General features: G+C 41.0%; 1 protein-coding gene across 1 annotated transcript; it reads right to left on the bottom strand.

Moving 5' to 3' along the window:
- Positions 1-709: 709 nt before the first annotated feature.
- ATP6AP2 (ATPase H+ transporting accessory protein 2) lies at positions 710-13,921 on the bottom strand. The gene is made up of 9 exons (XM_075098242.1): positions 13,595-13,921; positions 11,058-11,188; positions 8,618-8,746; positions 6,141-6,236; positions 5,804-5,941; positions 5,414-5,467; positions 3,896-4,045; positions 2,706-2,822; positions 710-1,829 (listed from the first exon to the last, which is right to left on the bottom strand). The coding sequence occupies exons 1-9, from the start codon at positions 13,662-13,664 to the stop codon at positions 1,635-1,637; spliced, it is 1,080 nt and encodes a 359-aa protein (XP_074954343.1). The 5' UTR covers positions 13,665-13,921; the 3' UTR covers positions 710-1,634.
- Between the last annotated feature and the right edge of the window lie 2,931 nt (positions 13,922-16,852).

The raw sequence follows: 16,852 nt of genomic DNA, 5'->3' as shown, positions 1-16,852 counted from the left end.
AGTATAGTTTAGTTGGAAAGATTCTACTACTAATGTACAACCCCCCTTTCTCAACCTAGATCATGCTTCCTGCTGAAGTTCTGGGATATTGTCTTCCCCAATAAGTGACCTCAAAACAGTCAAAGAAATGTAAAAACACAAATAGACTATCACAAATAGTTTTCTTAAAACATTAGGGTTCATGCCTATAAACGGGATGATAGAGCTGTATTTTAATTGTTTTCATAATAAAGTTGTACACCTTCATCAGGCAGACTTGATTCTCATCAAAACACTGCAAGTGTTCAACCCCTCCAAATCTGACATTCCAATAAATGAGACAAATTAACTCAATGAGCAGATCTTTTCCAGAAGAGGAACCAATCTTTCCTAGCAATAGGGAAAGTTAAGCACATTAGAGGACGACAAGATGAAAAACATAGTCTCCATGTTGCTGTAGTCTGGAAGAATTCCTTTTACCACAAGAGGAAATGAGTTTCTAAAAAGCAGGTAGTTTAAAAAAAAAGATTCAAACCACTTGTTTTAACCACACTCACTATTTGGTTTAGGAAATTTAGTCCATGCAGGGTGATCTTCTAACATTTGCTTTTGAAAGACAGTTAAAACTAAACCCTCATAGACTTAGGCCCGCTGTCACAAATCGGAAGCTGCCGGCACCTGCTCTGTTCAGCTGAGCTAATGCTAAACAGAAGAAGCCACAAAGAATAAATGCATTCCAGAACCACTGGTCTTTGTTTTATTGAATGGTTGAAGTAGGACTATAATCAGGGTATATTTAAATCAAGTGTTGGTCCACTCTTATCAAAAAGAACTGATTTAGGTTTTTTATAATAACATCAACACAAATGGAAGGAATATGAAGCATCATAATAGAAACTTTCAACTGAACATGACATTAGACCATGATCCGACGGGTGCTACTCCAATATTTATAGGCTCTCCACTGTATAGACCAGCCACACTAGTGTTATTTACCTCCAGATCATTAAAGTTCTAAGTAAAGGATCCTTCTGTCTACAGCTCACATCTGAGCCATCAACATGAGATCAAAATGCCATTTGTGCCACTAGAATCACAGTCTTGTAGAAATATTTCTATATTTAGTATTTTACTAAAGAATAATTACTACCCTCTCTGAAGTTACATATAGCCATTATAAATATTTACATCAAACATTTACAACTGGTTCATAATATACAACACAACAATTTAGCTATAATTTCTAATCTTCCAGTGTAAAAGTTTCAAACAACATGTTGCTATCATAATTTCAATTTATCTGGTTTGCACACAGTCACAGGCAGTACAGGGCATTTCAAAAACTCATGTTACGTGATTAAAAAGATGGAATGATGTTACTTTAATAACAATTAGTTTGGTATTGTTGGGGTGGGGGGGGGTTGGGGGTTTTTGTTTTTGATTATTTTTTTTTAAACAAGCAGATTTCAATTTCTAAATCCCATCTGGTGCTACTACTAACATTTAAAATAGGCTTGAGAGGGGAAAAAATACTTAGAAATAAATACACCTTTAAAAAAGCTTCCACAATTAACCATGTCAGAGTATTTGTTTTCCACACAGTTTAAAGGAGACCTTACTCTTCATCATTTCCTCGCACTGAAATACAGTGCAGTTCAATCCATTCTTATCTTCTGATTTGTCATCCTATAAATAATGCTGTCATACCCAGGATCCATGTTCCAGAGGTTGTAGGAGATAACTATCACAGCTAAAGCAAGACCTATCATCATCCACAGAATAATGTTGAAGATTACAGAGTAGTTGTAGTTATATGGATAGGCAAGGTTATACGGATTTTCTGTTTCGCTCTGTAAGAAAGAAAAGAAGTGTATTTCTTTAAAGTTAGCTTGCATACAAAACACATTCGGACTACATCGAAAATCTGAGCAATGTGAATAAGAGAGATGCATTTTTGTCTAGGCAATTCTGACGCTAGGGCACAAAATGCAAAAGTGATTACGTGACCAACATTAACAGAATCCAAAGGAATGGGCTGACAGGAGCCTCATGAAATTCAATGAGGACTAACACAAAGCCCTGCACCTGGGACAGAACAACCCCACTTAACAGCACAGGCTGGGGACAGACCGGCTGGGCAGCAGCTGTGCCGAGATGGACCTGGAGGTCCCGGTGGCCAAGGTGAACAGGAGTCAGCAGTGTGCCCCTGCAGCGACGAAGGGCACCTGCAACCTGGGCTGCATCCAAGTGTAGGCAGCAAGTCAAGGAAAACAGTTTTTTTCCCCAGCTGCAAGGCAGGACTTGCATGCACTACTGTACTGGGGAGAAATCGGCAGAAATGCAAATTCTAACAAGACATACAGGAGAAAGTTTTCACAGTGAAAGTGGTTAAGACTTTAGAACAAGCTTTCCAGAGAGACCCTGGGACTTCCAGCCACAGACTTTTCAAGAACTTGTCTGGACAAGGACCTGAGCAGCCTGACCTAACTCCTAAATTAGTCCTGCTTTGAGCAGTAGGTTGGACTAGATGACCTCCAGAGGCCCTCTTCAACCTAAATTACTATATGATTAAGTGAACTCAAGACAGGTAGGCTGACCTTTTCACCCCCATGCCCAAATCATAGTCAGTATTCTAGTCCTTAAAAAAAAGTTATGCTCCAGTGAAGAAGTGTTGCAGTTTGGATCACTTTTAATAAATGATATATAGAATAATGTCCATCTACTACCTGTGAAGACTGGAGAATGGAACGCGTCTTCCTTGTGAGGGGAGAATTAAATGTCTTTACAGCCACCACTTCTACTACTGCATTCCCGCTATATAGATTAAACATCTCATCTGCAAACTGGAAAAGCAAAAGTGATTTAATTTAAAACCTACATTTGTAGCCAGGAATTAAGGAGAGTTTTATTAGCAAGATGTATTAAACCATAAAACGTCAGCTCCAGGAATAAGCAGCTTATGGGAAGTTGTAAAAATTTACACTATTTTAGAATTCCACTGAGAAAGCACCAACTTTCACCGGGTTTACATCACCTCTTTAAACCACCCCCCCGACCAGTGTTTGGCAGACTGTAGCTTATGACTGCTTTCTGGGCTGAAACTCATTCTTTCATCCTTTTTACAAAAGGCCCACCACCATATAGTTTCCCAAGTGTACATCTGTCAGTTTCAACAAAATATTTAGGTTCTCAATATTCCAATGGGAAATTATGAAACTGAGTATTTTAATCTGGTCCAAAGACTAATATGTCTAGTATTTAAATATATTTGCTTAACTGCAAAGAGGAAGAAGAGTAACGTTTAGAGCAAACAGTTATTTGGCTTAGCAAATTCATGCTTTTACACTTCTGCATCATGCTTTTGAGACTCTTAAAAGTGATTGGTCTTAATAAAGATTTATCTAATGATTGCACAAGACTAACTAAAGAATTACTTTCTTGAGCACACTGAGAGATGAACGCAGTGATTTTAGAGGCTCGGAAATTTAGATTTATACAGTTTTGTGGGCAAGGGGAAACTAACCAATGTACCCTGGGATAAAGATATTTCCACATTTCTGAGAGGCAGTTTTGTAAGACAAACTGGGGGTTTTAAACACAGGATATTTATTTAGGAAAAACAAACATATTGAATCATGTCGATATATGGTTTTCAATATGTTCCTACTCCTTTATGCAAAATACCTAAACACGTTGTAGAATCATGTCAACACTTTCCAGAGTGACAAATTGATTTCATAACTGAACAACTGCACTTTAAAAAACAAACAACAAAACCAGGCATCAGTCAAGCCATCACTAATGAAGTGACAATTCAAAGCAGATGACAGTCAATAAAGTAACTCCCTTGTAGTTAATACAAAAAATTATTTCTGTAGTACTCCCGTGAGTTCTGCTCATTAGCTAGAAAGTATACCTTTTGCAAAGAGTCTACAAGAATTTGAGAAGCATCCTTGAACTGCTGAGAGTCTTCCCCATATCGTTTTCCAACCTCTTCCAAACCAGCCAGTTCCAGTGAATACAGGTCTGGAGAATGGTCTTTGGCTAAGTGCTTGTGTCGAGACAGCTTTGGCACACCATTGAGGGCAGAAAGAAGTTAATTCATACACAGGTTACTTTAAAAGCGCATTTCACAAAATCAGTTTGCTGGGACTAATCCAGCCTCACTTTCCACAGTCATATTCCATATTGATTAGGAAGTGGAATTTCTTGCCAACTTTATTAGAAGATAGAAACAATTGTTTCTTTTTTCATTCTGCAGAAGGAAGATGATCATCATGTAGCATCTATTCCTAACATCATGTTATATACATGTAACATAGAGCTCTACTAAAAAGAAACATTATACTTATTCACATCAGAATCCTTGTTCTGTAACTGCCGTAAAAATAAAACTTGGAGAGAAAAAAAACCACAATACTCAGATGCTACTCCACTGAATGCTTGGATACCCTCCACTGAAGCTGGCCTGTGCAAAACTGAGCAACTTCTACCTTGCTGTTGCCCATGTACAAAAGTAGTTCACTTAAGGAGTATCATCTTGTTGTCATAAAATCCAACCAATATAATCCAAGTTATCTCAAAGGAGAGTAGCAATATTTTGCAATTCTACATGTGTGGAGCTGCAGCACTGACATTTGCCTGCACAAGAGAACAGTCTCTGAAAGCAAGGAATTTAATCTGCTCCTGTCTTCCCATCTACTTTAACTACAGCATTTCTAGCCTGCAAGACAAAACCAAGTTGTTCTACCTCGTTCCTCAAGAGCCCCATTTCTCTCCCTCAGCCCTTCACCTAATGTGAACTACTGAGTTTTGCACGACTGTTTCCTTCACTTTAAGTGGCTGAGGGCTGCCGCTTAAAGGACAAAAAAAACCCAAACCACCTAAAAAACCCAAACAAACCATAAACCACAGCAATAAGACAGGAGCTTCTTAGTAAAAAGATCAGAATTAAAAGCTCGACCCTCCATTGGAATGTTTCTATCACCACACCTATTCATGCTACAAACTCACTCCAGTCTTTCAGATAAAATGTTATGGTAGTATTTAGAAATAAAACAGTGGACAGGGCAAAAAACATGTTCTTGACTACCATTATATTTCTCAAGTAATAAAACAAGGAAAGCCCTGGAAAATTCTTCACCAAGTACTTCCTATGTCTTTGAGAGTGGAGAAATAGCAGCTCAGAATTCCCCGTTCTCACCAAACACAATACAAAAGAAACCACAGATGAAGGTTCTCATTTTCTTCTGTCAGTGGTAGGTCTGATACAAATAACTCGAGAATTCATTATTTAAAATGATGCAACCAACTGATGACACACTCAAATATATATCACTGGTTGCCAAGTATCCTGGCTATGGCTTCTCTACCTTTAAATGAGATCTCTGAAGTTTGTGACATAAGATGGGGAAAGTGTTTCAAAAAATCTTACCAGGCTTGCAATATCATGTAGGACTTGTAGCTCTGACAGAAAAAGCAAGTCAACCTGGGGGAAGAGGCAGGAAGAAAGTGACAGGTATTTCCTTTGATGAAACCAAAGTTAGGGAAGCCTCATTTTGTTGCAAGTCTCAGTATTTTACAACAGGTTGTCTGTTACAGCATCAGAACATGCTAGAAGAGAATTACTCTTTCAGTAAAGTTACTTTAAAAAGAGCTTAACACTTACTTCTTAGAATTCAGTTAGAACAAATCAGATGGGCTCTTCAAGCAAAGCAAGGGCAGGGAAAAAAGGGAGAGGGGGGTGGGAAAAGGAAAAAAGCACAAGCTAACTAAGAATATTAGAAAAAATTCATTAAAGTTCCAAGTGATGAAAGTTTTTTACCTCATTGTTTCTGCTGAGGGAGTTGACAGGAAGGGAGCTGAGAATGGAGTTGTCCTGGAACAAGCGGTTTCGCAATTGGCGCAGTGTGACAGAAAGATCTTCAAATACAGAGTTTGCCTTGCCCACCATGTACACTCGCTGCAGGAGTAGCCATTTAATAAAAACAAAGGTTAGTTTTTAGTTTTTCCAGTCACACACTAATAATCAATCATACCTGCAATCTCTCTCCAATGCAAAATATTTATTTCATATAATCAATTGGTTTTGCTCCAGCCACACAAGTGGAAAGACGTTTACTATTTAGAACATCTGGAATCAAGAGTGAAGCAATACTCACTTCCTCACTGGGGGCCAGCTGCAAGACCACAGGAGTTTCCTCAGAAAACAAAGTATGAATAGCATTCGCAACACTGTCTAGACTGAAAGGAACAGCCTGGAAGACAAAGTCCAGTTAGATTTTTGGGTAACAGAGGGCCTAATGATATAAAAGGAGATAATTTGCTTAACGACAGGAGTTAACAACAAATAATAGCAGCCAACATGGAAAACAGATACACAGATGATATTTTGAACACACAATTTATTTGTATATATGGCAGACACAACATATTTTTAGGAACTTCAAGGGGCTATGACCATGTAAATTAAGAGGCTTACTTAAGCTAAGAGTATAGCCTGATTTATCAGTAAAGCAAGACCAACAAATATAGAAGCAACACAAAAGGGAAAACCAATCTTAATGCAAATGGGAAGCTATGAACCACAGAAAACTGATGAACGAAAATATACCAGTAGAAAGACCAACCGCTAAAACACCAAAAAAAAGAGCTATATAAAATTTTACTAAAAGAAATCCTAGCACAGTATAGTGCCTTTACTGGCAAGCTAATAAAACTGTTAGTTTTTCTAAACACTTACTTCTGGGTTTCATCTAAATAGAAGCAGAATGGGACATTTCCATTCACTAGTTAAAGAGCATAAAAATAGTTTTTCTAATAAATTTTAGTAAGTCTGTAAGCTAGGATAATTTGCACCCAGTTGCAGTCCTGAACACGGACTCAGTGATGATCATTTGAAACTATTCTTGAATATTGGAGAACCAGCACTTTGCAGCATACAACTGGGGCACCTCATTTGAAGCCATGACAGCAGTTAACCGAAACAATTAAAGCTTAGGAATATTAATCCCTATTAATGGGAAATAAAGAAAATATGCATTATGTATACATCAGAACTTTATCAAAGTCACAAATGCAAATACAACTGAAGGCTTAAAGTATATTTAAGGTTTCTGCAGTTAGCAATGCCTATGCGGTCAGGTGCAGACAATCCTAAATCAGTTTTGGTCCAGATACCATTTCAGCAATGCCAACATGTAGCTGTGCCTGAACTAGTGCGCTCTGCTTGAAAGCTGATGTGAAAGCACATCTGTGTTAGGCTGAGTTTGACCCAAGTTTAATGTAAAGCCACATAACATTCCAATTAAACACTGATATTTTAAAATAGATTAAAAGATTGTCTGACAGCTGTAAAAGTAATTTCATAGGGAAATCATCACCTCATCTTGGGGTGTGCAACAGGGTGTCAATATTAAACAAAACACTGTTCAACATTGTCACTGATGATTCCACAGTTTGACTGAAAAAATAAAATGATAAATAATAATTCTTAACAGGAGCACAGCAGTCGCACAGAGCCAAAATGCATGGTAAACTGTTGCAAAACAAAGTTTTCCAAGATTGGCAGCAGCAGAACGAACTAACTAGAAATAACCTGAAAAACAACTAATTTGAAAAGGGTTTGTGGGTTCATGCTGGACAAACAACAGCTCAACATGAAGAACTGGTCCAATACTACAGCAAAATGTATTAAGCAGACAATGTATTTATAAAGAAGTGAGTAGACACTGTACAGTTACCAATATTTTGTAAGTCACTGTGCTCCTGTTAAGAAGTGTACTGACAAAAATCACATGACAGAGAGGCAACAGAATTTCCTGTTTTTAAATTTACACCTATCTGAACACAAGAACAGAGTTTTTTACTGTAAGGTCAGTCAAATACTGGCACAGGTTGCCCAGAGAGGTTGTGGAGTCTCCATCTGTGGGGATATTCAAAACCCAACCAGACACAGTCCTGGACAGCCTGTTCTAGCTGACCCTGCTTTATCAGGGGGTTAGACAAGATGATTTCAGGAGGTCCCTTCCAAACTAAATGATTCCGTGATGCTGTGACAAGTGTGAAAAAAGAGTCTCAGCAAAGACAGACAGTGACAGGTAAATTTAATTTCATTTGTTGTTCTCCTTTTGAAACAATCTAATTGAATGGTGTCTCAAAGTGCTATATTTCACAGTCAAGTATTTGCGGAAAACGCAAAGACTGCTTAGAGGGCAATACAGTACATGAAAGAATCAACATCATATAAAATATTATCACACACACTCAGCAGAAGCAAAAACAAGTTAATAATTCTGACTATGAATCAATAAGTTAATGTGGGAAGCAGTGGATTCTCTGCCTCTTGGTATACATTTATTAAAACTAGGTGCCTTTCAAGGAGAACATGCTTTGGTCAAACAAGTTACTGAATTCAGCACAGGAGGCCCTGGGTGCTCTTAAAGGCCTCTCACCTCGTACAGGGGTCTGACTGGATTATTCATCTATACAGCCTGATCCAACATTCCAGGAGGTATGTGATCTTCAAGTGAAGTAAGAAGTAAGTGAATGTCCAGGACTACAGTAGAGAGTCATGTACTTCTCATCAGATCACAAAAGCCACAGAAACTGTGTGACAGTTCCAAACGTGGATACTCACATTTTCAATGGGGTAAGAAATCCCTTTCACAGGCAACTCCAGCTTGTCTACTCCCTTCACTGTTACCAGCACAGTAGCTCGTGGTCTGTGAAACAGATCACCCACTGCAAGCCCAGGCCAGGAAAGGTCCTATTACAAAATAGTAAAAAACCTTGTATTTCACAGGGAGAAAGAGAGGAGCCCTCCCCCACCATTACAGCAAAAGAACTTACTATCTTGTTAATATCTCTGTGCAGGACAGCCTACTGGAAATTTCATGGGGAAGTAAGTTAATACTGGACTGCTTTCGTCTTGAATAATGCTGTCTCAAGTTAACTATGAAGAAACTGGTAGTTTAAAAGCTGCCAGTAACTTCACATCAAAGTCTACACAGAGAAAGCACTATACATATTGGATATATCAAGAGTTATTTCCCAAAATTGAATTAGAAATATCATAGTCCACACTTAAGTGAAAGCTGAATTTAAAAAAAAAAGAAAAAACCATCCTTTGCAAAACACCACAGAAACAGGTTTAGGCACATTAAAACACTAACATCTTTCTATTTTAAGTGCCAGAAAGAAACAGGGAAAAAAGGGAAGGGAGTGTCAATTGTACCAACAGTCTACTAAGCTAAAACTTACAAATTGGCATAGAAACATAAAAAGATTCCTTAGTAGCTTACTACGGTTATGTATCAGTAGGAGCACAGTGAAGGCTACCTGGCTGCTTTATTCAGATGAATTTGTATTTTGTGTCTATTTGGAATGAATTCAATAAGAGATTTCTCCATTTGTGTAGAAGACATGACTGCTTGCTTAAGTTTTATGAAACCAATTTATTTAGATTTGAGAATTAAATGCCATTGGCATTATGATCTGTATCACCTCAAAGAAACAAAAGAAAAACCTTTTAAAGCATCATCAAGGACAAAAAAAGAGGTTTGGCTTTATCTTGCCTTAACAAGGGAGGAATATTGAATGACTGGTTTTGTGAATACCCAGTGTAATGCAGTAAGAACTGTAAGCTCTCTACAGTGCACATTCTGCACTGTCAGTTTATGTTTCTAGACTACAGCCTTGACTGCAAAATGGGTGTTTGGGCCCTGCAGTGTCCTCCGTACCAGGGCTGGAAGCTGCCTACACTGTGATCTCTGTCTTAGTGACAATGCTGATAACTTTCAGTTTCAGGGCTTAACGGAATAGAGTTATTTAAACACTTCCTTCCCTACCTGCTTCTAGGATTTGAAATAATACCAATAGAGAACTATTTCTACAGGATGCTGTGGACCCATCACAGCAAATTAATTCCAAACTTTGGCAAAGGCACACACAGAGTGAGTACTGAAACACCTTTTTTCCATGATAACCGTGTTATACCTCCAGATGACCAGTATGCCAAAAGTCAAGCGTTCAAACTGGGCCAAACCCCACTGTTTTGCTGGGTGTCTTTACATGCACTGCACACAACACCATCTGATGTATTGTTTTTTCCTTGATAAAATATTCAAAACATACTTCTTAGGAACACTACTTATAAGAATATCTGTTAGTAGTTTAATGACAAAAAAGCATAATTAATTGACAGCAAGATATTTTCAGACAAATCCCAGAACACAGGCTAAGCAGACCTGCATTCAAACCAGACTTATCAGACCCCTGGCTTAGCTGCAGTATGGAAGAAATGGGAACCGGCCTCACTCACCATCACTGTGAGAATAACCCAGCTTGTAGCTTTGAGTACCTGGCTGCACACAGACCCTGCTAGAGATGCCTGGCCATTAAGCGTTCCTGTACTGCTTCAACAGCCACTCATCCCTGCTGAAGTCCAGCAAAAGATTCAGTAGGCAAGACAGAATCAATCCAAGGGCTCCTGCTCATGTACCCCACTTTAAACATCACTAAAGCTATGTTCAAAAAAGCTGATTTGGGCCACACTACCTCAAATTAGGTTTTCAAGTATTTGGATTACTTCCTAACTATTTGGTTTATTTGTTCTTATTAACTATGCTCAGCAGACAATCTTGCTGACCTGACAAAACACCTGCCTAGCCAAGCCATTTCTTACAATCTTCAGAGTACCCAAGCGCAGAGCCCTACAGATAGAGCTCATAAGCAAGAAATAACAGTGGTTTCCACAGATTCTCAGTACGTGACTACCGGTGGGGGGATACAGCATGTAGCTGAGTCTCAGAGGAACTGAGGAACATCACAGTAGAGACTCCACAGGCATGCTTCCTTCTGTAGCTGATGATTCAAATTCGCCAGCTAGCACAGGCTTTTGCTGCTCATATGACTGACACAGCTCTATGCTTGGAAACCACACTTTGACAAGTCATGCATTCCTCAAAACAAACAGGATGATGTTTTATATATCCCAGCACATGACAGGAAGATTTGCATGTTAAGTGAGCAGGTCTGTAGTTCTAGAGGAATTGCAAAAATCAAGACCTGAAACATACATCTTCAATAGAAAAGCCCATGGATAATGCAGCTACATCTGGGATCCGCTCGCCAGGAATGGGCCAACTTCCATCCCGAAAAACAACTGACTGAGGTGATCGTAAGACGCTAAATTCATCACCACATACACCTAAAAAACAAACAAAACAAAGCTGTCAGTTTTCACAACCTTTCCCTTACATCACAGAAAAAAAGAGCGTATTAAAGCTTAATATGGTTCCTTATTCCTCCGTCTCATACCTATCAATTTATGTAACACAAGTAATGAGAATTGATTGTTTTAATGCTCTGGAATACAAAATAAGGTTTCTATTCAGTGACGACTAAGGATGGACAAATCCACATTAACAAAAGCAAGACAAATATTCAAGCAACAGCACAGTACACTTCTGCATACTCACTAGCAGGTTGTGAGCGGTGTTACAGTTCAGACCTGGTAAAGCTAACTCTCAGCAGACCCAGGCAGACTCCAAAATCCTGTTAGCTCCCAAGCAGCTATTCACCTACATGGCTCTGTTTCCAGGACTGCTTGGCATAACACCCCTTTTCATGCAGGCAACAGCCTGAGCCACTGAACCCAGAGGCAGGGGGATCAGCAGTCAGTGCTGGCTTAAACAGAGCACTGCCAGGAATGATCTGGCTTTGGCAGAACAGCTCCAGTGTCTCTGCTCTGCCTTCTCAACCACCTGACATTGTGATACATTCTTCTTCCTCAGATGTGGTACTGGACCCAAGCTGACCATGTGAAGCCACAATCTGCATTACTCCTCATGCTGGGTTTTCACTTATTTTCAATCCCCCCCTTCCCTCTTTTCCCCATTACCTTGAATAACAAAGTTGGCTGAAAGCATTATTTCTAATCTGTATTATGACTACAGTAATTTATTGTGTAATAAAGCCAGAGAGGACTTAATGAAATAGATGGGCTTATTTCAGTCTAGCATCCTATTTTAAGTCACTTAAGCATAACTGCAATACTGTGTACAAAAACATTTATCTAAATAAATTTTAAAACATATTTGGTGTATATAAGCAGCAATATGCACAATGAAGAACTTCAGACGTGTCCCCCCCAAGCAATCTGTGTGTCTTTCTACCAGAAAGCTCATCTGACACAGGACACAAGAACAATAAGTATTTGCAGGCCATCTAAGCTTAAGTTCTAATTATATAATCAGTCTGACTCCATACTCCAAAATTACGTGAATAGGATAACCTTCTTTAAAAAAAAAGTATTTACTCATATGACCACTGAAAATTAGTCACCAATCCAAATCCAAGCAGCTATATAAAACAGTTTTCCAGGGCATCTGCAAATCTAAAGGCTATTTACATAAATAATTCAATAGTAAACTGACATGTTGTGCAGTTATAATCTTCCCCAACATCAATTTAACCAATATGACCTTGCAGATGCTGTTTTAAAGCCTGGATCATGATCATGCATACAAATGTTGACAGTAAATCTGAGCTATGTTATAATAAACATACTAAAGGAACAAAGTACTCGATGGAAGTCAGGGAAGGGTGGCAAAAGGAAGGAAACATGCCAAACCAACAGATGTATATGGAGCAGAATCAAGCATTTTTTGTTTTAAATTAATATGCATTCATTGGATGGCCTGCTGTCAATTTTAATGGTGTATAAACCCATAACTGGAAGAACAGACCTGTTCCCAGACCAATTCGCTTAGGAAGGAAATTACAAAGTTGCTACAAACATTTTTGCTCGGTAGCATTTCACGTTGCTTTAACTTTCCACAAGGCTATAAGACAGCCACACACGTTATTTAGGACAAGTTGGCTTACCTGGGGCAAGGTTGTTGAGGGGGATAAAATTAGAGCATTATGTTTTTTAACCAAATTTGCCTCGTTGGGCTTTGTTCAGCAAAACTGAATTTGAACTTGGGAACACAAGCCTTTCCCTCAGACAAGCTGTAATTGCTTGGCCACCATTCCCCACTGGGCTACACATGCAGTCAAGTCTAGAAGGTAAATTCCGAGGTGCCATTCATCCCGCGGACTATTATCTACTCACCTACAGAAAACTTAATTAAACTTCTACCTTATCAAAGCTGTACCTCAGGAGAACCTCGGCTCTCAAAAGCCTTTGCGAACCCGGACTGAAGAACTAAGGGTACACTGAGTGAAAACTATCTGTGGGGCCTGGGAGCCCGACGTGCGGGTCACAAGCCGGGCTCAGGGCGAGTGACAGAAAGCCTCCGGCGACCGCCACATCAGCTCGGCAAAACACGAACACCCGCAGAAGGTAACGAACCCGCGCGTATTCATCAAACGCTGACACACACACACGCAGGGGCAGGGCCACGGACATCCCCCACCCACCTGCCTCCAACCCCACACCCACCCGCGCCCTCCCCAACAGCTCGCGACCCCCTTTCCCACCCTAACGGCCGGGCTGCCGGAGGCGCGCGGCCGCCCCTTCCCCCCGCAACGTCCCTCCGCAGCGGCTACGCAGCCCTCCCCGCCCCCCGCGGGCAGCTGGCCAGGCCGGCGTTCCCCCACCACCGCTCACCGGCGAGACAAGCCACCGCCACCAGCAGTGCCACCTCCATGGCGCAGGAAGCCCCGCCGCGCCGCCCCATATCCGCCGCCCTGCCGGCCGCCGCGCTGGCCAGACGCCGCCGGGAAGACACCGGGCCGCACCGTCGGAGAGAGAACGCCGGGAGCCCCGCCCACTAGGGAGCGCTGACGGACAACCACCGCAGCCAATCTGCATGTGGGATTTGGGGCTACTGGGCGGGACCTCCAGGAGTGACAGGCGGAACTGACCGCTCACCGGTGAAGCCCACCCTCACCCTGTCACGGGGTCGGCCGATCAGCTGAGACGCTGTCCGGCCGTGAGGGCGGAGTCTTAACTGAATGGCGTTTCCATTTGGCCAATCAGATCGTGAGAGATCACTGCACCATTTTCCTCCTCTCACGGTAAATTCACGGGGAAGAGGTGAGGAGGCGGAGCCTCGCCGGAATGAGTTGGCGGCTTATTGGACCAATCGGAATGCGAGGGACCGGGGCTTTTGACCCTCCCACCGCCAATCGGTGTGACCACGATGGCGTTCGGCGGAGGCGCGGTGGGATTGGGTGGCCTCGGCGCGGGGCAGGGAAGGCGCTCTGATTGACAGTCAAGTGCACCATTCAGAGAGCAAGAGCGCCTGATACACCGTCTTCGCACCTGTGTCACGCGGGGTTGTCTGGCTGTGAGGTCTTGGCCGTGAGGGGAGGCCCAGGCTGTGGCGTGGCAGTTGTTCCCCTGTGCCAGTGCACCTGCAGTGCCTGAGGAGGCACAGAGGGGAGGACAAGCACCCATGTTAAGGGGGGGCTGCTTCCTCTAGTGGGGGAGTATGTTTTGGAGCGGAGAAGACGGGCAGTTGTAGGTTTTCTGTTTCTCTCTTCAATGGGGTTTGAAAAAATAGTAAACTATGTTTGTGTGTTCATGCCTGTCACCTGCCTCAGCATCGCACCCCTGAAAGGCAAGCAAAGGAGCTGAATCAGTGAGTTGGGCACCTCCAAATAGTTTGTTGTTTAGATATTTATGGGGGAAGCTGCCTTCAGGGTCTTGACTGGGTCCATTAAGCTGGTGAAGGAGGGGGGCTGAGATGAAGTGTTTGGAAAAGCCCTGCTTGCTTCCCTGAAGGCTTATTGTTGAAAAGAGTTACAGTAACATATGCACTTGCTGCACTTCAGCTGTTCTTGCTTGTAATAGAAGCAGGCAGCTGCGTATGTGCTGTTCAGTGTATGTGTAGTATTCCAGTAATAGGCCATGAACAATAAAGTTGCGAGTGTTTCTTGGGGTCTTGATGAGACTCTGCAAGTTGAAGCAGAGAAAAACCAGACTTTGGGGGTGAATTGTCATGTAGTATAGGAGGTTAAGACCTCCATTTCATTGTGGAGAACATCCTGTAAGTAAGACTGTCTTTATTTCTCTCCTGGATTCCTCAGAAAACAATGTGTGTATGTTCACAGGAAATCTAGGGAGTATTTTATCTCCTTTGCTGGAACACAACTGTGTCACAGTCAGATGGTAAGACTGCATTTATGTGCTAAACATGCCAGAGATTACTGGCCATACAGCTATCTGATCAGAGCTATTCTCCTATGTATCTAGAAATTCCAGCCAACTATAGAAATACTTGGAAAATCTGCCTGAGCAACATTTCTGTACCAAAAAAAAAAAAAAGGGTGTGTCTAAGAGAATCAGTGAATGAGTTGGGAATGGCAGGTAGTGAAATGAAAGTGTGTGTACAACAATTGAACAGTATTTAAGAGAATAAAGTTACATCCCTGCATCTGCCACATAATAGTGTATGACAATGGGCAAATCACTTAAACCCCTATTATTGCCACTCATAGGTGGCAATAATAGTCTATTCCTTGTCTGTGAGATGATTTGCATAAATGAACAGGAGCTACTGCTCCTACTGTTGTCAGGTAGAAACTATTCTTTGAATATGAAAAACATGCCAAATATGTACTCTCAAATTCAGCAGCTGGGCAAGTTACGAGCACTTCAAATTAATACTCAACTTATTCTTTACTCTGTATTGTGCATCACAAAACCAGCACCACATAACAGCATTTGTAAAATAAGTGCAAATAAATGCTTGTGAAATTACCTGGATGCTGTGAGAAAGAGTATGATCAAAATATTTGTTTGCTTATGGGGTTCTTCTGCCTTCAGAAAAGGATTAGAAGAGCATACAGGAGACAAGGCCTGGATCACTGAACAAAAAAGATATTGAGCGATTGCTTTTTCTATGAGTCCAGCCTGTTATGTGCACTGAGCAAGGCAGGTTGATATTAAAAAAGAAATACTCTCTTGTAAGCTGACAATGGTATCACAACGTGTATGCCCATGGGTTCTGGATTAAGGTTATGCAGGTTGCCTTATTTTTGGCGTTTACTGGCTCTTGGGTGCTTTACTTTGCAAGTGTAGTGTGCTCGTATTTACTGTGTGTATTTTAGCATTGTTTCACAAAGTTTTACCTATCTGGGAAAATATGGTTCCTGCACCAAAGATGCTTGCAGTCTGAAGTTGGTGATCATAGGACATCAAATATGAGTATACACTGGGTTGCCTTGTCACTGCATCAGCTGTACAGCTGCATTATCCCCCTTACCCCCCCCACCCCCGCCCCATTCAGATTGGGTCTACTCCCAAAACTGTCATAGAAATAAGGCAAGAAGGGTGGCTCAAAGCAGGAAGTTTGTGAAACTAACTAGAGGGCATTAGGTGGATGTGATGGTGTTTTAGATGGGAATGTAGCAGAAAGTGCAGAGCAAGGAAAGGAGCATGTGAGGGAAGAAGTTTCTCCCTTCATGTAAATCAAGGATTTCTTACAAATATGTTGAAAAGAAGGGGGCAGGGGAAAAAGACTGTTTTAAAGAAATTATTCCTCTTACATCTGTTACTATCTGTGTGTTTCATATCTATGCACGTTAGCAATCATTTAAAATTTTGTTATGATTATTTTGACACTGTTTTCCATAAAGTGTTCGCTCTGGAAGTCTGGAATTGTATTTCTGAGACTTTAGGGTTCACATTCTCCCTTTTTTTTCTGAACTCTTGGTGCTGGCAACACTATAATTTAATTCTAGAAACAGAAGAGAAAGCAGAGTTCTGCATTCCTTCTCTGCTACTTGAATTATTTTTCTTCTTGAAGTCACAATAGAAACATGGATTGTGAAGAATTCTCTCCTCTATCTTCTGTTTTCCTGTTCTCATCTTGGTTTCTTCTTTGGGAAAATAACAAATAGAAGCAATGAATTTTATTAT

The sequence above is a fragment of the Phalacrocorax aristotelis genome, chromosome 1 (genome assembly GCF_949628215.1).
Source record: "Phalacrocorax aristotelis chromosome 1, bGulAri2.1, whole genome shotgun sequence".
Taxonomy (NCBI): Eukaryota; Metazoa; Chordata; class Aves; order Suliformes; family Phalacrocoracidae; genus Phalacrocorax; species Phalacrocorax aristotelis.
This window is presented reverse-complemented; position numbering and strand designations above follow the sequence as displayed.